The sequence below is a fragment of the Alligator mississippiensis genome, chromosome 3, assembly GCF_030867095.1.
Source record: "Alligator mississippiensis isolate rAllMis1 chromosome 3, rAllMis1, whole genome shotgun sequence".
Lineage (NCBI taxonomy): Eukaryota > Metazoa > Chordata > Crocodylia > Alligatoridae > Alligator > Alligator mississippiensis.
In genome coordinates this window covers 301241782-301262971 of record NC_081826.1, presented here as the reverse complement: position 1 = coordinate 301262971, position 21190 = coordinate 301241782, and the positions used below count along the sequence as shown (strand labels likewise).

At 50.0% G+C, this 21190-nt stretch overlaps 1 protein-coding gene across 3 annotated transcripts in view; it reads right to left on the bottom strand.

The window, feature by feature from the left end:
• The window catches only part of UNC13B (unc-13 homolog B), a 300680-nt gene that overhangs the window by 72562 nt on the left and 206928 nt on the right, over positions 1 to 21190 (bottom strand). For all 3 annotated transcript variants that reach the window (XM_059725356.1, XM_059725357.1, XM_059725358.1), the window contains 5 exons: positions 13230 to 13399; positions 7906 to 8021; positions 5592 to 5755; positions 2202 to 2352; positions 825 to 893 (listed from right to left, as the gene is read on the bottom strand). In XM_059725356.1, coding sequence (XP_059581339.1) covers positions 825 to 893; positions 2202 to 2352; positions 5592 to 5755; positions 7906 to 8021; positions 13230 to 13399 — 670 coding nt within the window. The remainder of the gene's footprint in view (positions 1 to 824; positions 894 to 2201; positions 2353 to 5591; positions 5756 to 7905; positions 8022 to 13229; positions 13400 to 21190) is intronic.

Genomic DNA, 21190 nt, shown 5'->3' with positions numbered 1-21190 from the left:
GACTGGTTCCTAACATGCCATTAACTGAATGTGTGGCCAGGTGCACACATCAGATCCCATTGCACCTTTACTTGCATGTCTGACAGGGGTCCTAGTCAACTATCCTGAGCAAGAAAAGTGCCTAACACCATGCTTAAGGGCTATCTAGGACAAAAAATCATAAGCGATCTAGGGCCATCAAATGACAAGCTCCACCGATGCCCCAACTGCAATGAACAACGGCTGTTCTATGCAGGTGCCTACAAGGGGAAAGGACAAGATTTCCAGCTAAACAGAGAGCAAGAAGAAGTGAAGTGGATTTAAAAGGGAGGTTTCTTTGAGCAGCAGAGGCAACCATTACTGCACACACGACCTGTCTGAGGGGTTGCAGGGGTCTGAGCCTGCAAACACATCTTACCGACTGAAGGCAAAGGATGCAGCTCAGACTCCGGTCAGACCTGCAGCTGGGCTCACTCACAGACTTGTACCCTGCCACAGGAGGCTGCAGCACTAAGCTGCTCTCCTGTGGTAGGTACGTCCTTCAGACTCCAGCTCAGGGCTTCTGCTGGCATTCAACTCAAAGGCACTAACTCGGGATGGCAGCTTGTCACACAAGGAGCAAAGGTGGACATAGTTCTGAATCTCAAACTACTCTGGAAAAACTTAAGGGAGCTAAAATGGCAGAAAAGGGATGGTTTGCTTTTTAACCAAAAGGAAAAAAGAGTGGGCGCCCATGCTTCCAGAAGTCAGGACTTCTGTCTAAAATAGTGACACGTGCTAGAGAAAAACCCAGGCTCTGAACTCTTCCCGTCCTCTTCCTGAGCAGCCAAAAGTACTCCACTTACCCTATACGTAGAGAGGTCAATCCGAAGAGAGTTGTGCAGCTGGTCCAGAAGTTTAACAAATCTCTCTTTCTGTTGAGCAGAGAAGAAAAGTAATAAGTGTTATGCTCCATCTGAAAATTAGATCCAATGAACACTTAAAATAACCAGCACAATGCCAGAGAATTAGTGTCGGGTCACAGAAGTGTGGGAGGAAGAGCGATGGATATATTCTATCACACAACCTTGCAAAGAAAACAATATTTTTCTAGAGTCCTGAAGTCAGTGCTGCACGGGCCTCAGGAATAATCCCAGGATGACATTAGGAAGGGTGGAAAAATCCCCCTTCATCCCTTCGGAGACAGACGTACCATTCAACAGCCAGACTGAAAGACCAGAATTAGTTCACTATTCCCAAGACTGGACAGAGAATGACAACATTAAGGAGAGCAGCGTACTCCGAGACAAAGCAACACATACAGAAGCACCCGATTCACAGCAGTGACACAAGACCCCGCTCGTGTCATTTAGGCATTACAATTATACTCCGAGGCTCTCCACCTCGCTCGTGTTGGCACTGGACCTACGACCCAGTCTTGAAACCTTGTTCCGGGCCAGCACAGCTTTTCTTTATCCGACCACAACTTCTTCCATTCGATAATAAGCAAATTTCATTGATACATAGGGATAGCAGATGAGATTAATGCGAGCGAAGCAAGCAAAATGCCTACACACTTATACTTATTTACCAGTCTCTGTGCTCCATGCTGAGTTCAAATCTGTGCTGGGTTCATTCGTGACTGCACTCTCTCCCACTCAGCCACATGGGACGGAGCATATAGTAGAGCCTGGGCTATACCAAAGTCTACTCTGCTAGTCCTCAAAGTCCCAAAGAGTGCTGCATATCACAGTGAAAACAACTGAATGGGAGGGGGAGTGGGGTCTGGACAGTTTCATTCATGTCTTACTAAGCCAGTGCAAAGCTCGAGTGGAAACCGAGTTACACAAGCGCCAAGCACGGGACTGGAAAAAAAAAGCTCTTTTGTTTTCAACCCGAGTTCTGAAACCGTTCCTTCACGCAGTGTATATCATCAACAGCATAAGCACACCGAGTTTAATATAACGTGCTCATTTCCATACCATCTGGGCTCTGGTGCTATTGGAACAGAGTGCCACCATCACAATGCTTTACACTGATTAATATCCGACATACGCGAGTAAGATGACAACGACTGTTTTCCAGCTTCATGAATATGCATTCCCTGGCTCAAAACAGCTCTTGGACACAATGCTCCTTAACCAGGATGAGCGATTTATTGGAAGTCAGATGCCAACGAAAAACAAGTAAATCAAGTGAGTTTGGCTATAACTGCAGTGTAGAGCAGCTACCATTGAACATACCCCGAAGTTGGAGGCTGAGAAGCGGTCAGAAGCAGACACGTTGGTGGAGGCAGTCGTGTGCGCATAGTACGCGTTGATATTGGCCAGTAAGGTGCTCATCACAGCCGGCACGCCAGGGCACATGTACTTGGAGGAGAGACATGCAAAATGCCTGGACAGACGCAGATAAAAGACACAAGTAAGGGTCGACTCAATCAATCTGCGATTCCACGGATTTCGGGAATCCAACTTGAAAAAACTTAATAAAAATAAAATGCTGGCTCCCCAGTGGGAGGCACTGGTCTGCACTGTCGCTGCGGCCCAGCCCCGCAGCCCGCCCAGGGGGCACAGTGCCAGCTGGCAGGGCGGCATGAAGGGCAGTAGACAAGATGGCAGCCATCTCCTCGTCCCTCCTCCCCCCGCAGGGCCTCTCCACCAATCAGCACCAGGGGGAGGGGCCACTGAGCACATCCAGGAAATATCCACGGAATTCGCGATTTATGCCGCGACCAACCCATGAAAATTATTTAGTTTCTCCATGATTTACGCAGCCCCTACAAGCGAGGCGTACAGCTTACAAGGTTATTGCTGGGCCCCAGGGACAGGGCGACCCGTAACAGAAGCAATGCATGCCTCTAAGGACCACAGCGATTGTGGCTATACAGTTCATCCAGAATTTTACCTATACAGGGGGATTTTACACTAAATAGCATAGGGGAACCTCCTTCTATACTAAGCCTTTCTGCAAAAATACCGTATTTACCCAAATCCAAGATGACCTTGAATTTAAGACTAACCCCCCAAAATTAGATTCTATAACATGTATGAATGTTATAATTTTCCAAGTGTAGAATCCAACTATTGGAAGATCATCTTTAATTCATCTTCCCCCCTCCCTTCTCCCCCCCACTGCTGCAGCATGGAAAGCGGTGGCAGGGAAGAAGCTAGCGGGGCTTGCCCCCTTGCACCTTGTCCCCACCCCTTCCCCCCTCCCTGTGCCTGCCCGCCCCCCTGCAACCTCTCACCCCGCTTCCCTCCCTTAAGCTGCTCCCCTGCTGCTTACCCTTGCTCTGGCTGCAGCCCTGCTCCAGCCTTTGGTGTGGGAAGACGGGGCAGGGGGCAAGAGGCAGGGGTGGGGGGCAAGCAGGGGAGCAAAGGCTGCAGGGAGGAGGTAGAGGCAGCAGCTGTAGCTCCAGTTCCAACCCTGGATCAGGGCTGGAGGCACAGCAGCTGCCACCCCCACCCCAATCACCTCATACTCGAATCCAAGAAGAGGGGTGTCCCCCCACCATATTAAGGGGGAGGAAGGTCATCTTGAATTCAAGTAAATATGGTACTTGAACAGATGACAACAAAATAAATCCTTCCAGCTAAAGAAGAGCCTCTCAACTCGGCAGTGTATTGCCAGCAAGTCTGAACCCAAGATTATCCCCTTGCTCCAGGGCACAATTCTGGGAAGCAATATCTGATAGAAAGAAACTCCACTGTTCCCCCCAATGGCTGGCAGCACCTTCCTAAGCAACACGCCAAGGCCCTCTCCCAAGCGCAGCAGGATCTGTATCCCAGTATCTTTGTGCTGTACAGATCACTCTCTCCTTTAATTCTTTGGGGCTAATCCTGCCATCCTGCAGGAAGTGCCTGGTCTCATTTGCATTTTCTCATTTAATTGCTCTCATGAATGTGCAAGGAAACCTCCTGCAGGAAATCCGAATGCTATTCCAGCAGCATTTGGGCTGGCGGAGTGATTAAACAATCAAAGAAAATCTGTTATAAATAAGGGAAATCATTGCTTAAGGCGGACAATATTTTGCATGACAAAAAAGGCTAATTCCAACAAATAGAGGAAGACACTGAAAAGTTGGGCAATGTTTCAAGTTCCCTTGTGCAAGAAGCTTCCTGGAACTTGCGAGCTAAACTCCAAAGAGCTTCCTTAAGCAGAAAGCAGATCCTCGCCCTCGCCCTCCCCAGGGAACAGCATCACTAACTCCCATATTACCTGCATTATAGATGCCCGCTCTCCTTCGCTGAGAGCTTTACAGGGAATACTTAAAAAAAAAAAGCCAGTAAACAAATGCCACAGCATGAGCTATCAGGCTGTCAGGCAGCTTAGACACTTGGATGCCACAGCTTGAAAATCTAGACAGACACACCACATAATCACCTGCCTCGCTTCATCTGGGCCCTTCGCAGGTGCGTTTATTGAAGAATGCCCCCCCCTACCCCTTAAACTATTTCCACTCTTCCTAAAAAATAAAATAAATACATGAAACCCAAAAGCAGTCCCTGGAGAGATGCTGTCTGGGCTTGATGTGAATTTCTGTCACTTCTCAAGAGGCAGCACAACTTATGAAATGCAGACGCTCCCACTAATCCTTGGATATCGCACACCAGCCACGAGCGCCCGTGACCTGACCAGTGCCTCTCTCATGTCAGTAATTCCCTCCTGCTTTGGTTTTTGAGGCACAGCTGACAGCGAAGATATCTGCATGGAGATTACATTCCCTTCAAGGGCTTCGGGAAGCCCCCGAAATGAAACTCCAACTTCAAAGGTGAATTTCTTCAAGCTAATCTGCCTCTTTCAATATTTCACTAAAAACAGAAAGCAAATGCAGTACAATAGGTTCCCTGCTGGAAAAAAATGAGTTCATTACAAACCCCTGGCAGAGTTTAGGAGCTAGGGAAGGCCTTCAGCCAGACAGGACCGAACAGGACAACCCAGGCCGTCTCCCGTGTCAAACCCTCCTACGTAAACTGCTCGTCCTGGCCAGGCGCAACCTTGCAGGAGTTTCTCATGGCAGTGACAGAGCAGAGGTGTTAAGTCTGAGTCACAAATGCTTTCATTCCCCACGGTCTCCTCTCACTCCCCAGGCATTTTCATTTGGGTGAGTGGGCAAGCTGAACACCTCCCTGTGCAATGACCAGGAAAAGTGAACATCTTGCAGCAGTGATTCACTGATGGGAATCAAGTTCATGCTTATCTACATCAACAGCACAGATACAGCTGTTCAGATTAAAGCCCCAGTAGAAAGGGCTGTCTATTAGTTATGGTTCTCCTGGAGGTCCTCACACATTGATTTCAAGCCTTTGAGGAAGATGATGTCTCAGAGAGAGACTGCCCTTCCTACACACAAGAACCCCAAAATGTAACAGCCAGTGGGGAAATCTTGAGCCAGGACAGTCAGCAATACTGAATAACCAACAGAGGAGGAACTCTTGAACTGAATCATAGGGTTGGAAGGATTTTCAGCGGCTTTCTAGTCCAAAAACCAGAGAGTCCCTGCCACCCCAGGTGGGGAACAGGTCCCCACTTCACATGCAAGGTAGCCAGGGTCTTATCTACTAGGCCCAGGAGAAGAAATCAGTTAGTGAGCACAGAAGTTCAGGATCGGGGAGATGTGAAGGGGATCTTACGTCATAGCCTGGTATATCGACTCTATGCCGTAACGCATTGCAAATTCATCCACTATCTCTTGGGCTGTCTCATCAAAGTACACCTTCCAGGCATCATCTCCTTTGGCATCAGGTATCTTCACTACTCCATTCCCCTGGATATCAGTGAGATGGTGGAAGAGGTTCTGAAATGCAAACATAAATGAACTTCAGCTTTAAGATTTCCAAAAATGCAGAGTTGACTGGCTTGGAACCATCCTAGAGAAAAAGTTTATAACACGCATCCTCTATAATGCATCTTTATTTTATTTTATTTTTTTTGCTCGACTCAGTTTTCTTTCCAAGCATCCTTGACAGGATCCCTTCACTGTCACGCCCGTCACTCTCGGAGTAAGGAGCAGGTAAGCGATGCAAAAGAAGAATTTTCTTGCACCAGTGCAGTCTCAAACTTATTGGTCTCTTCAAACATGTACATCGGGGCAAGGATAAAAATGGACAAGGTTGATAAACTAGCACAGGTAACAGGTTTGTTTGTGTATTTGTTGTTGACCAACCCTGTGATGATTTTAATCTTAAAAAGGGAATGATTTCTAAGATGACAATCGCCCATCCATGCCTCCTAACCTCATCCAGCCACACCGGGAAGGTTTCTTTGCACAGCTGGAGTGCAGGAACCAGCACACGCTCAGTTCTTCTGAGCAGTTCTCCAATTCACCTCTCATCCAGACACAGAAGTCTTCAGGGACAGTCACTTCCTTGGTAAGTGAAGCAAGTGACGTAAAAAAATCTTATGATTTAATTACGAGTCACAGACCTTTCAGCTTTAACCAATGATTTATCTTGATCTAATCACTGTGTGTGTAAATCATCTCCTGTTTTGTCTGTGGTCCCCAGAATCAGGGAATGGAAGAGAGGAAATGATTAAAAGCAGCAGCCTTGGAAAAGTGAAGAACAGGATGACCTACCGCATTCAGCAGGCAAGGAGCTGTCAATGAACAAAAAAGCCTAACACCCAAGGGCATGATCCTAGCACCCGCTCAGCAGTCCATTGAAGTCGGATGGTTCATCTCACATCCTTGTCCTGCCATGGCCTTAGGATTAATAGATGGGGCCAGAAAACATTATGAAAACACGTTATCTGATCTCTTAATGTGCCAGGGCTTCATTAAGTGCACCTTATTTCTTATGTGAACTCATCTAGCTTCAGCTTCCAGCCATTGGACCATGCTGCACCTTTACCTGCGAGACTGAGGGACCCGTGAAATTTGGGTCCCCTTCACCGTCTCTTTGACAAGCTAAATAGACCAAGCTCCTTGAGACTCTTGCTACATATTGTATTATCGTTCAGTCACTCTCATGACTTTTCTCCAAAAATTCATAGAGTTGGACACTTTTTCCTGTATCAACACAAACCACGGACTTTACATCTGTGGACACTGGATATCCTCCGATCTCGAGGCGGCCCCTAGCCATACATCAGTGCAGCAGTGTGGGGCAAGCTTTAAATAGCCAGAGCCTGCATGGCACCTAGCGGCTTCACTTCCAAGGACACAACGCTGAAGACATTCAAGAAGAAAATTTAGTTGCAAATCACCTTACGTGCCACATATGACCCATCACATGGGCACAGTTTTTCTGGCTTCTGAAAGCAGGTCACGCTCAGTACATCTTGATATCCCTTAACATGCTTATAGTTACAGCTGGACAGATTAAAGTTTGTACATAAAAGCACCCAGGCTTCACATAATGCAGGCTGAGCAACAGCGAAAAGCAAGACCCTGACAGAGCGTTTAGAGATGAATCTGTGGCACTCTTTGGCTGGCAGATTTGTTGCTACTCTGCATAAAAATCCCAGGGAAAGAAAAATGTATAGAATCAAAGAATCACAGAAAATAAGGGAGCTCAGGAGGTCACATCTATCCAAGCCCTGCTCCAAGCAGGACCAGCCCCAACTACATCATCCCAGCCATGGCTTTGTCTACCCGGGTCCTCAAAACCTCCAAGGATGGAGACTGCACCACCTCTCTGGGGAGCCTGCTCCAGTGCTTTACTACCCTCTGAGTGAGAGTTTTTCCTAATATCCAACCTCAACTTCCCTTGCTGCAGCTTGAGCCCATTGCTCCTGGCCCTGCCATCTGCCAGAACTAATTTTGCTCTACTTAATAAGACAGTATAGCAGTAATTTCCTCCTGCTTAAACTAGGAGAGGTAGAGCATTACTGACCCTATGGCTTAGCACAGCCATACGGGATCACGTGGAAAGAGGAGCGGCGGTGCACCAGTCCTTCCTCCACCGGGAGAAGTGCAATGCTGTCACCCAGCTCCGGCATACTTACTTCATGAAGGCAGGTGTACTGAACGTGATATGGGGCCACTTTCTCTTCTCCTTTTATCTCCACGCTGATTTGCAACCGGATAGCACCAGACACCGCAGATTTATCAGTTCTTTTCTCTAGAAGGAAAAACAAGCAGCAATTAAAGATGTATTCTACTAGACATGGAAGCCAGCCATTGCAACGATAGAATGACAACCTGCTGAAAGAAACAACACCCTTGAAAATTAAGGCCGAATGTGAAGCCAGCTACATGCTTTAAAACCCCTTGAATACAACATTTTAAATATAAAATGATATGCAAAGCTGCATTTGCCAAGTGGGCACAAGGGTTGGGGTGCGTTTGCACTGCAGCACACACCAGTGGCAGACCCCTGTGCAAACATCAGGAGCACACAACTCAGCTCACAACCACCCTGCAAAGCCCAGCCTCCAGCCATGCTGGCACAGCAGAGTCGCTCCGCTGCCACGCAGGAAGTCAGAGCAGGACAGGCAGGGAAGGAGCAGACCCCCTTCCTTTTCAAGTCTGCAGGTCTGACGGTGAATGCATGCAACGAGCAAAGAGCTGGGGAGCTCCAGGTTAACGGGAGAGCGGTGGGTAGATCCAGGGGTAACGAAAGCCAAGGTCTCAGCTGAAAGCCAAACACATCCAAGCCCACAAATGTGTGGCCTGTGGGGGCTACACATCCCAGCACAGGAGCCGGTGGTGGTTGCGTAAAGAAGTCCTTTCACATTGCAACCTCGCAGATGATACCTCTGTACTCGAGAGGAGGTCTACTGCATAGCGCCCGAGCACAGGCCTGGAAAGCACCTCCTGCCTTGGATCCAATTCCCTGCCATCAGGCATCACATGATAAAACCCCGTCTACAGGCAACCCTGTCGCAAATGCAATATTCTGTTCTCCAGCTATCGAGCTCCCCATAAAACAAGTTACGTTTTGCCCCCGGTACTCGTACAGAGATGCTGTTCCAGAACCTCGCTGTTCTGATATTCAGAAATCCCCTCCTAAAAACCAACCTACATTTAGTCCAGACCAGTTCACACCCATTAGGTTTTGTATTAATGCTCTCCATTCACTTCAGCAGCTCTCTTTCACCCCTGATATTTAAACCCTTGGCATATCATAAATAATAATAACCACACACACACACACACACACACTAACAAGCACAGATCTTCTAATCTCTCCTGGTAAAATAGTCTCTCTCTTTTCCAGATGACCCTTGTAGCCCATCTCTGCACCCAGTCCAGTCAGGATTGATCCTTTCTTGAGCGCAGGTGGTCTGAATTGTACGGCACGCTCCAGGTGAGGTCCTACCGGGAGAATTAATACTTCTCTAGCTCTGTTGGACATATAGCTCCTTAAACAACCTAAAATTGCATGCGCCTTTTTCTCAGTAGCATTACATCGGTGGCTCTCAATTATCCTATAATTGAATAATACACCCTTGGTCTTTCTGCTGCCCTGTTATTTCCAAATACGTCCATCATCTTATAGCAGGAATCGTTTCCAAGAACCTATTATTATGCCATTAATTTTCTCTCTACTGTAAGTCCTCAAGGTCATCTAGTTCTTCCTGGACAATATTCTGGCTCTCCTCCATATTATCAGTGCCTCCCAACTTTACGTCCACAGAAAATGTTTGTCAGCACACTCCCACTCCTTCCTCTTGCACCACTAATGAAGACTTGTTAGATGATCAAAGCCTGAGGAACTCCAATGGTAGCTTCGTTTTAGCACAGGTTCATAGAAATGTTATAGAAATGGGGCTGGAAGGGGCCTCGGGGAGGTCATTTAGTGCAACCCCTGCCTGAGGCAGGATGGTTCCTATCCAAACCATCCTATGCAAATCCACAATCTAACCTCTTATAGATTCATAGATGTTAGGGTCGGAAGTGAAACTACCATCAAGCCTGACGCAACACGAGACATCGCACCCAAACAGGCCGCAGGTAAGGGAGGGGACCACGAGAGCCAGCTACCTACTTCTGTAAACATGTTGTTAATATATGTTTCGGGGTGCCAGGTCGAGGGTCCCGCCCCTCTATTGAGGGAGACGACAACTTGCACGGCCCGTTGGAATGTGACCAGGGGGTAAAATGCCTTCCTGCCGCCAAAGCAGTGCTGGTTTGACCCCGAGCAGAGGAGCAAGACCTTCTAGCCAGAAACCTCGAGCTTTAAAGCCCCGGCAGATCATCCTCTACCAGTGACAGTCCAACCTCTTCTTGGACACCTCCAGCGATGGAGAGCCCCCAAATTCCCCGGGCGTCTAAGTCTACTGCCTCCCCGCGCTAAGAGCAAGAAGTACTTCCTGATCTCCAACCTAAACCTACTTCGCCGCAACTTCAAGCTGTCGGTTCCCATTATCCTGTTTCAGCCATCACCCCTCTGGCATCCCGTCTCCAGCCATGACCAATTCCTAGCATTTCACAGGAAGGTGGAAAACTGCACAGAAAGCATCTTGCAATTGCCCAAGGAGCAAAAAACAAAACCCCAAACCAACCCTCCTTCCCAGCCCCTGCTCCTACAGAGCTTCACCCAGTCATCTGAAGCATGTGATTTTATTATAGTTACTGTCTTAATGTAGGGCGGCAAGTGCTTTGAGTAACGCAGCCCCACGTCGATGGACGGGGAACTCGCGGATTCACGTAACTCCATGGATTCAGGCAAACAAGCTCTACGCCGCTGGCACCGCTCCAGTACTAGAGCCGAGAAAGGGAAGGATGAAGTGTTCCCGACTACAAATTAGCGGAGCATCAGACATACTTGGCTGGCAAGCTAGCCCATCCCAAGCGCAGACACACGCCCAGAGCTTTGCGACAGAACCGCTGTGTCTGACGGAGGCTTTTCTCTCCCTCAAAACAAAGCAGGAACGTTCCTCCAATACTGCTGCACAAGCAGAAGACTAAAATTAAGCAAGGCTAAAATTAGAGATGTCTTTAAATGCTTAAGCACGGAAGCACATCGTGCTCGTGGGCAAGGGCATCGCTCCCAAGTCACTGCCATCTTCGTCGCTGTCGTGTAGCTGGAGGTAACATGCCCCCGCTCAAGTCTTCCAGGCTGCAAACGGGCTCCGAGCGAGCAAGGTGACCCAGAGCGGTTGCCTGCCTTTTGCAGACCCAACGCAAAGTCTGCTCTGGCCTCAGCAACCCATCACCCAGACCTGTCTGCATCTCCAGGCTGGACCAGGCAAGGACCGAAGCATCCTCCCCACGCTGGCGTTGCTCAGGCCGCGACGCGCGAGGTGCCGTTGTAGATTCCCAACGTTGACAGCGGAGCGGCCGCAATCCCCTCCAACTCCTCTTCTGTCAGAGCCCATTAGGAGCGGCTTTCACACCGACTTATGTAACCGAACGAACCGTTTCATTTCTCTCCACCCCCGCAGATTGTTCTGGCATGAACCTTTCCCCCCATCCTGCTCGATTAATTGACTGTTAAAACGAGGGCAAGTGGAAGTCTGCAGCGTCCGGGCTGCGGGCAGCTTTCGGTCAGCGCCTGCGTCTTCTCTGCCAGCGTTTCCTGCCGTTCTCGACAGGCTATGTGGGAAACTGGCATCTCTACCAGGTTACCGACTCCTCAAAGCTTTGCTTTACGACATCTGCCCTTGTGCGAGTGGTCCCTTCTCAAGGTTGCCCGAGTCCTTGCGTGAGCCTTAAAGATTCCCTGCTTCCTTTTGGCTTGGGAGCAGATGCTCATTTATCAGCTGCAGAGATGGAGAGCCTGCGTTTAGTCCCGACACGGGTCCAGCCGGCTGGGGAAGCACCTGCCTCCGGCTGCTGCTCCTGGGATTGCAAAGGAGCTCGCTCCTCCGAGACAAACAAATCAGCTCATTCCAGCCACAGCTACTCAGATCGGGATGGAAACGCACCCGCTTTGCTTACAGGCCAAGGACAATTCTATAAATGACTGAAGTTTTTGGTTTTGGGGTGAATCCCAAGAGATGACTGACAGGCCAAAGGCCACGTTAGCCCATGCCCCAGATATTCTGCCTGCCCCCATGCTCAGCCACGTGAAAACCTCTCACCTGCAAGTGCATCAGCTCCACAACAGGACAGAGGAGTGGGTCTAGGGTGAGGAATCGCACCGACATCTCCCACAAAGCTATAAAGAACAGTGATCAACTCGGGCGTGCAGGGGCAACCCAGAAGAAAACTTCAACCAAGAGGAGAGTCCCAAGGATTGCCCCTCCCTCACCTGCAAAGCCAAGTAACCAGCTGTTCCTCCCACGGCCTCTCCGGAGACCCGGCTCCCACACTGGGTGCCTTGAGAGCTGGCAGCACCAGCATAACAACAGAGATTGCAGATCGCCTCGGCTGTCTCCAACCTCCGGGTTCAGCCGAGCAAGCCAGAGAGCAGACAGGGGTGGTATGAAGCAACGAGGGATGCCAGAGGCCCAGCAACCTCCCATTGCACCCCCCGGTTGGAGGATGCTGCCACCGCTTCCATCCCACTGAAAACACAACAAAAGTACTGATCTGACCAAACCAACAGGATGCCTGGGGCACGAGCTCAAAACAGGCTGCAAGGCCACCAGTCAGGGGCCATCACACCTCCCCGGGGTCCCCACACTGGGCCACCTGCCACGAGGCTGGCCAAATACAGCCTGCTTCACCTTTCCTTCCAGGATAAAGCCAGTGGTGGAGCATCCGCGCCCCGGCATGCAACACGCCTCTGCGCTCTGCAGAGCTGCGCTCTCCATAGGGCCCCACCTCCATACAAGAGTGGGACCAGCGAGGGGTAGCTAGCTGCAATTGTGGGGAGGGCTGTAATTCTCTCCATGGCAGTGTTGCCCTGCAGCTGAAGAGTTGCCTGTGCAACCATCGATGGAAGAAAAAAAAAAGGCTGCTATCCTCCTGAAGTTACTATCACGTCTGCCGATTCAGCATTGCACAGCTGCTTATCGCTCCTCCCTGCGCAGTGTGATATCAAGGATTGGGACAAAGAAACGGCCTGATGCCATGCCCTCGCACGTCCTGGTACATCATGGAGCGCTTGTGCCAGCATACGAACGAGCACACATCGGACAGGCAGGAAGCTCTGCAGAATGGGTCAAGTCCCCCACACCCTTTCCTGCATTGCTCCCTGCAGCAGACACTGTTCCCCAGGACTTCACAATGCAAGTGAAGAGAGACAGCTTTGCCTTTATGGTGCAACACGGGATTTTTCCACCGGAGAACATGCAACCCCACAACCCCCTACTAAGCAGAGCCCTCCTCACGCACGGGCACACCCACTCTGCAAACTACACCGGAGACACCGGTGAAGAGCTCTCCGATTTCGAACGGGCCCCGGGAAGCCCAACGAGACCGCTGGAAAGCTACTCACCCAGATTGTACCACACGTCCATCTCTCCGCTCAGCGTGCGCACCTCGATGATGGTCTGCCCCAGGAAGTCATCCGACTCGCGTTTCAGCCTCTGCTTGACCCGGGACTTGATGTCGTCGTCCTCATCCCAGACCCGCACTTTGATGCGATCTGAAGAGTTATGGCACTCGCTGGGGACAAGACAGGAGCAATCAGATGAGGAGCCAGGCACAGTATCCAAAGAGCAACACAACACAACAGGCAAGTCAAGGGGATAATTCCCTTTCTATTCGTCTGATAGAAGCTTATTCACACTGGCAGACGATGGGGAAAGGGTGCGCGATGCTCACAATGTTTCGTGCCCAACTGGAGAACTTTTTAATGCGTTCTACTACAATTTAACCATAGAAATAGGGGCCTTGGCTCGTGCCAGGGTTGCTAGCAGGGACTGCACGTGGGCTGGCAATGTGGTTACAAGCAGCAATTCAGAGGCCGAGACGCAAGTTGAGCAGGACCCCAACTGGGACCCGGGCTCCGGCTCTCGTCTGTTAAAACCTCGTCACGCGCTCTGCTCCTCTTGCTCAGGAGCTGCCCAAACCCCTCGTGCTCTCCTTCCAATCCCTGCTGTGCCGGGTGCCTGCAAGAACTGCAGCAAGGGTTCAATTTCCCGGCAGGCTGAGCCCCCCGGCCACCAAAGTGCCCGAGGTTTCCTGGGACTCTGCCATCGGTTCGTACCCCTCGCTAGTCCCAAACTACAAGCCCCGCAGGGCAGGCGCTCTTCATCGCACAGCGCCTAGTGCAAGGAGATGCAGGTCCACGATGCGCTGTGGCAAGGCAAACAATTAAAAATAGCTCAAGCAGAGGCAATTAGCTTAGTTTTGAGGCTTTCATGTCACCAGAAAAATAACAGTGTATTAATGTACAAAGCAGAGCAATCAGATAGATGTTATCGTGCTGCCTGTGTGTGGGAGGCCGGGGTGGGATACAGTAGATCTAATGAAGCCAGTATTTAATTATTAGAGTTGAGTACGTCTATTATTCAGCTCCTACCAAGAGCTACGCCGTGCGGCAGGCGGGTCACTGCAGACATCTCCTCTGAAAACAACTCGGGGACGGTCAGGGCCCTGCGGGGGCAGAAGTCTTGCCTATCCTAACGGCGAGACAGGAAAGTGGCCTGCGCAACAATTAAATGAAGGCAGGGACATAAAAGGGCTCTTGGTTTAGAAACCGTTCGAGATGAGCTCTCTCGTTACAAGAGCCTTGCTCATTTGTAGGACCCGTGACATGATCCCGCAATCCGACTGCTCTCGTGAAACCACGACAAGGGCGATTGCTCATCGTAACGGCGACAAACGCCCGGCCTCGCTGGAAAAAAATATGAAAACATGGCAACTCTTGCTGAAGGCCTCTTTTCGAGGCTGTTTAAAGATGCTGCATCTGTTGCTAGGCAACAGGGCACAAACGAAGAAATGGGTCAGACGAGATCTGCTAAGCCAGTCACTACGGCGTGGCAGTCACCGTGGCATTGACTCGTGGCCTACCCCGAATCCATCCGTCCCCCCGTTCCCATCCCCTGGCTTAGGGTGGGTTACGAGGCACCTGTACATCCCTGCAAACGGCATACGCACACCCAGGAGCTAATGGGGAATTAAAACCAAGCACGGCAAAGATGTAACGGCAATTTTAGGTTGCTCGGTATATTACTGTTCTGATAAAAAAGCCACAAGCCATGATCTTTTTTTTCCCCTCTATTGAAGCCAGGTCCCATTTGGATTGCAGAAAACACTGTCAATGCTCTTCTATTTTTATTTTTCCTTCAGCCCAAGCCTGGGCCTGTATTTAGAAATGTCCGCTATAGAGATGTTACAGGTTCTTCCTCTGGTGCGCGGCATTATCTGGGCACTGGGGAGGCCACATCTGGAGTCCTGTGTCCAGTTACAGAAAGGATGTGGACACATTGGAGAGTACAGCAGAGGTGAACAAAAATGGTTGTGGGGCTGGGGGACAGGACTGGTGAAGAGAGGCTGGGGAAAATGGGTTGGTTGAGCCTGCAGAAGAGAAGACCAAGGGGGACTGAATAGCAGCCTTCACCTCCCTGCAAAGAGGCTGCAAAGAGGATGGAGCTGGGCTGGTCTCAGTGGGGGCAGACGACAGGGCAAGGAGCAATGGGCTCAAGCTGCAGCAAGGGATGTTGAGGTTGGATATTAGGAAAAACTTTCTCACTAGGAGGGTGGTGAAGCACTGGAACAAGTTACCTAGAGAGGTGGGAGTCTCCATCCTTGAAGGTTTTTAGGACCCAGGTAGACAAAGGCTTGTCTGGGATGGTGTAGCTGGGGCTGGTCCTGCTTGGAGCAGGGGGTTGGACTGGATGTGACTTCCTGAGCTCCCTTCCCACCCTGATTGTCTGTGATGTCTTATCTGGAGGCCTTAGAAGAAGCACCGAATGAAAGAGTCATCATAAAAGAAGTACTAGAATAGCAAATACCCTTGCATTGCCCACAGCCCTGGACATTCAAGGGTTTTTAGGTGACTACAGATGCCAACAGGTGGGAGCAGGATTTACCAAAGCACCTGCAAGCATGTTCAGAGCCAACTCCCACTGGAAACACTGTTTGGGGCCAAGCCCCGTGTGAAACGGATTCTCAATCCTGGCCCCACGCTCCCACTGCTCAGAGGTCCTGCCTTCATTTGGCAACTACTCAAGCTGCTCAGACCTAGCGTGACCCACTGGTGCCTTTTGAACCTCCAAAGTGTAGCGCCCCACTTTTCTGGAGCAGCTAACGGCAGCACGTCTTCCCTTGGCTAGGACACGACGCGGCTACGTGGGGAAGTGTCAGTGGCACCACTGGACCACCCGTCTCTGTTCCAACTAACTAACGTCTCTGAGGGAGGGTTGTGCAGCTCCCTGCACTTCACACGTCCTCTGCTGCTTGTGCAAAGCAGAGCTCAGCTCCTGAGGCTAGGGAAGGCACCCAACAAACAGCCCAAGATATGGCTCAAGGCTACCGCATTCACCTTTGCATCATCATAAGGAAGTGAGGGTGCAGATTTGCAATACAGCAGCCACTCTGCAATATCTACCCTACATTTAATACATGATAAATGCAAGGTAACGTGCCCTACTCTCACTACGGGGTAAGTTACCTTGTACTCACCATTGCATAAGAGAGTGCACAGTCAGCTAGTACGGAGTGACTTATGTGTCAAATTTACACCCTTGCTGATCACGTGGCAAATTGTTTCTCCGTCCAAAACTAAAAGCCAGCATCACAATGCCTGCCACAGAAACCACCACGCTGGAACGGCCAAAACTTTGAGATTCAACCACGTTTCTGAAGGACAACGTTAGCTTTTGCAATTTAAACATCATAACCCAATCCTATGAACATTTAATTAATATGTTCTACTGGCATCCAAGACCCTCTCCATGCAGAAGTAGCTCATCTCTAAATACACTCTCCAGCCACTGAACACCTGCTAACAATTTGGTCACCACTGGGTTCGTCCCCTCTCCCCCCCAACCACTCTATTTTATAGACGACATAAATTTGTTGAGTTTTTATTAGTGGCAGATGTGAAATAACATATCGATTGTATGATTGAATTAAAAGAAAAAGTCAATAAAAAGTGGCTACAAAAACCCAGACAGGGGAAAACATTCAATGAGAGAAGAGAAAAAGCAACCACTGGAACAGGTTGCCTAAAGAGGCGGTGCAGTCTCCATCCTTGGAGGTTTTGAAGATTTGGCTAGACAAAGGCTTGTCTGGGATGATGTAGTTGGGGCTGGTCCTGCTTGGAGCAGGGGGCAGGACTGGATGTGACCTCCTGAGCTCCCTGCCACCCTCATTTTCTATGATCCTAACCCTGCTTCCTAAGGAAAAGCTCTCTAGCTGGCGGGACGGTAAGACACTCCATCAGGTAGCAGCAGCAACAATCGCATTTGGTTTGTTTTCCTGTAACCATTAAGCCCCTGACTGAGCATCTAACATGACTAACAGACGAACTCTAAACTGCAAATAGAGTTGAGCAAAACGAAGCCATAAAACCAACTCCGGAGCCAAGTGGGATGCTAACATCATTTTGCAGAACTGCTGCCACACACACGTTGCTGCACCCTATGTGTTTGGCAGCTCACAAATGACTGCAAAGTGACTCACAATTGAGATTAAAGGCAGAAGCTTGCAGAGCACAAGTTTCAAGATCTCTTTCAGTTGGTCCAGGAGGCTTTGCTTCTGCCCGAGTCTGCAGGGACAACCGCAGTGCTTTTACTTTTGGGCAGCCAAATTCAGAACAGGGATGTCATGATGTCCCCCCTCCCCAGACAAACCCCCCAGGAAAGGTGACACACACAAGCTAACCCCACTGAAAGGCAGGGTAGCTGTAGTGTGCAACTCTACCTTGTATTGGACTTGCTAGCAAGTTGCTCAGAAATCAGCTAAACCCCAACCTTCAAATCAAAAGCCTGATAAATGAAGGAAATGCTTATCCTTTCTTTGTAATCTGAAGCTCAGTAATAGAGAATTAGGATCACTTTGGGCTCAAGACCCTACAAAACAGAGGAAGATGCAACCCCGGCTATGGAGAGCTGGCATCTCCTAAACACAGGAGTCACCAAGCATGCATAGCAAACACGGGAGCCAGGGGGGAAGGACCAAAGAACCAGCAGTACTTTCACGGACTCAAACAGGGCAGCTAGATGTCTTTCAAATGTTTTTAAGTTAAAAAAAAAAAACCAAAAATAAATATCAGAAGTGCCTAGCAAGCATTTTGACAGCTGCCCTCCAGCAACAGTTTCCCTCAGGCATCCCAGTGCAAGGAGGGATTTGAAGGAGAACTGGTACTAGCTTTAGTGTCTAGTCCAGAGACCATGTTGCAGACGGAGGCAGTGCAGAAGGAAGGGAGAAGTGCTTGCACGAGAAGCAAACGATGAAGACGGGCATTGCCGATGGAGCACAGGGGGCGTGGTGATGACAGAAATCAGAAAGGCAAATGAGCAAGAAAATGATCTTTGCAGCCGTTTTGAATGGCTCCGAGGGGCAGCGGCAGTTGTCCGGAGGATCGGAAAGTGAGCAGCTGCAGTGCGTCTCTCTCGACTAAGATGCAAGGTTTCTCATAGACATTAGGGCTGGAAGGGACCTTGGAAGATCATTGATGAGGGCCTGGGCCAAAGTGGTGATGACGTGCACACAGTTAGGAAGAGCGCTAGAGGAAGAAGCAGGAGGGCTGGGACACAGCCCGAAGCACCAGGTCTCCGCATGGCAGAGGCCAACTAACTAGTCTAGATGTCAGCAATGATGGGGAGGGCAGAAAGGGAAGGCTACAGAGACACCCTGGAACATGGGACTGGCTGGAGACACCCCAGGCGAAGGCAAAGCTGGCTCTTCAGCAAGTCATCCTGGCAATTTGAACTGAGCAGGAGGACGTGGTCCCTGGAAAGGAGGTATATAAAGAAGAGAGACGCATGAGGAGAGGAAGAGCACGCCTCAAACAGCGATGCTGAAGGAAAGACCAGAGAGGTGGACGACCTGGGGAAGGATTGCGGTGGCTCTGGGGTCCAGCCAGCATTTGCCGTCGCCTCCTGAGCAGCTGCTTATTCAACCAGAACCTAGAGAAACCCCCCGTTCGAGCCATGAAAGCAGATCCGCGGCGCGGAGGAGCAAGTGAGACCATTGGGCCGCTCCCCGCCCCCGCAACATGCTTATACAAGCGACTCTTGCAGCCTCCCAAAGTACGAGGGCAGAAGCAAATGGTCAGAATCACTTGAATCTTCAAGGACACGATCCCAGATCCCTCCCGGGCATTCGCTGTGTGGCATCCACCTCGCTGTTCAGATCCAGGCTACACATTGGTCACTGAGCCGGGAAAGCAAGTGCGATTTCACGGTACTGCCAGCTTCAGCGCGCGCAGCCCAGAGACCCGGGCAGATGGGGATAAGCCAGCAAAACCGAAAGGCTCCAGAGCCATCAAAGATGCAGCCGAACGACAGAAACCAGGCAGACATCAGAGCGCCGCTGACATTTCCAGATGCAATCGTCTCAGAAGGGGATAACTCGGGAGAACAATCGCACGTAACTACAGAGCTTATTGAGAGACGCTGAGCGTGATAATAGCCCCGGCTGCTGAAAGGAAGATTAGGGAACTGAACGGAAGCTGTCGAGTGACACCACCGTCGTTAGCTACCCAGTAGTGCTGTTCCCAAAGGATTAGCATTAATGAACCGTATTATTTGTGGCTGCGTGCGTCCAAGTATAATATTGATTAGCTGCTGGAAGGAGGCACTGCATTTATTCTAACTCAGCTACCCTTCTGCACGGAGGGAACAAACACTCGTCGTACGAAGTGTCCAGCGACAATGTCATCTGTTCCAGGCAGAATGATTTCACACCCATCATTCAGCCTCCAACAGCTGGGCAGGACAATGCAGCCTCCATGGAAAACCTCTCTTCTACAGCAACGGTTCGCTTCACTTCGAGGCCAGGAAATGCAGGGCAGCCAGGCTGGATAAGGGCCGTCTTCTAGAGAGCCCATCCCTAACGGGCATGAACTTCTCCCAGCCTGGGGTTGGCAGAATCGTAGGCCTGGGAGGACCTCAGGGGCTGTCCTGCTCAAATACAGGAGTGCTGCTCCCAAACCACCCCTGCCCAATGCTTATCCATCCTCTTCTTGGAGATTGCCCCGCTCTCCGCGCAGGCGGTGCGCCCCTGCCTCATTGCTCTAGCAGGGAGTTTTCCTGAGATCTAGTCTCAACCCACAATTTAAAGCATCTTGACAAGCCCAAGCCTCTTTCTTCTTACCTGCATACTTATCTCCCCTAACTTATGCTGGTGCTACTGTGGCTTAGAGAGGTGAGTGTTTGGCCACAGCCCTTGCAAAAAGGAATTCATTGGGAAATTTGTATTTTCTCCTGGAGAGTTTTAAGCCAACAGATGTAATATGGAAGAGAACTAGAGCCCTGCCTCAGACTGCACTGGATGAAACAAAAACCCCACTTGTATTTGGATTGTAGAAGGGGCCCAAGGTCCCAGTCAGGCTTCCTTGTGGCAGGCACTGTGCACATAAAAAGGAAGTCCCCTACCCCCAAAGATCTGCAGTCAAATGAATTGTGCAGAAAGGAGGAGAGCAATCCTTACAGGCCTTCTATTTCCATTAAAATACAACTTGCTAAATACCAATTTAAATTGCACAGGACTTTTACCTAGGAAAGATGTGAGCACACTGAAGGATGCAAGTGCAATTCAGAAAGACCATGACAGATTGGAAAGTTGGGCTGGAGTTAACAGGGTGCAGTTCAATCTGGTCAAAAGAGAGGTGCTGCATCTTGGGGAGAGTAAATCAAAACCACAAAATACAGAACGAGGGACAGCTGGCTGACCCCAGGACTGGGAAGTCTCGGCAGATCACAGATTCAATAGGAGCCCGCAGCGTGATGCAGCTGCACACAAAGTGAATGCAGTTTTGGGCTGCACCCATCGAAGCAATCGGTGCATGCCATGGGACTCTCCGTTTGGCACTGGTTAGGCCTGCCTGCATACTGGGTGCAGTTCCAGACTCCACATTTTAAAAAGGATGTGGGAGAGTTGGAGAGGGTCCAGAGGTGGGTAACAAAGATGCTCAAGGGCTTGAAAGGCAAGTCATAAAAGGAGAGGCTGAAGGAGCAGGGCATGTTCAGCTCGTGGAAAAAGTGCTTAAAAGGGGCCATGAGAGCAGCCTGCAAACACTGGAAGGGCTGCCATAGAGAAGAGGGAAAGCACCTTTCCTCTCACTGCAGAGAGAAGGATGCAGACCAATGGCTTGAAGTTGCAGCAAAGTAAATTTAGATTGGAGAACTGGAAAAACTTCTTTACTGTGTGAATAGCGAGGCAGTGGAATAGATGATCTGAATAAAAGTTGAGGACTCTCCATCACCAGAGGCGTTCAAGGACAAGTTGGAGAGCCACCGGTCAAGGATGATCCAGGTGTAGCAATGCCTATATTCTACCTTG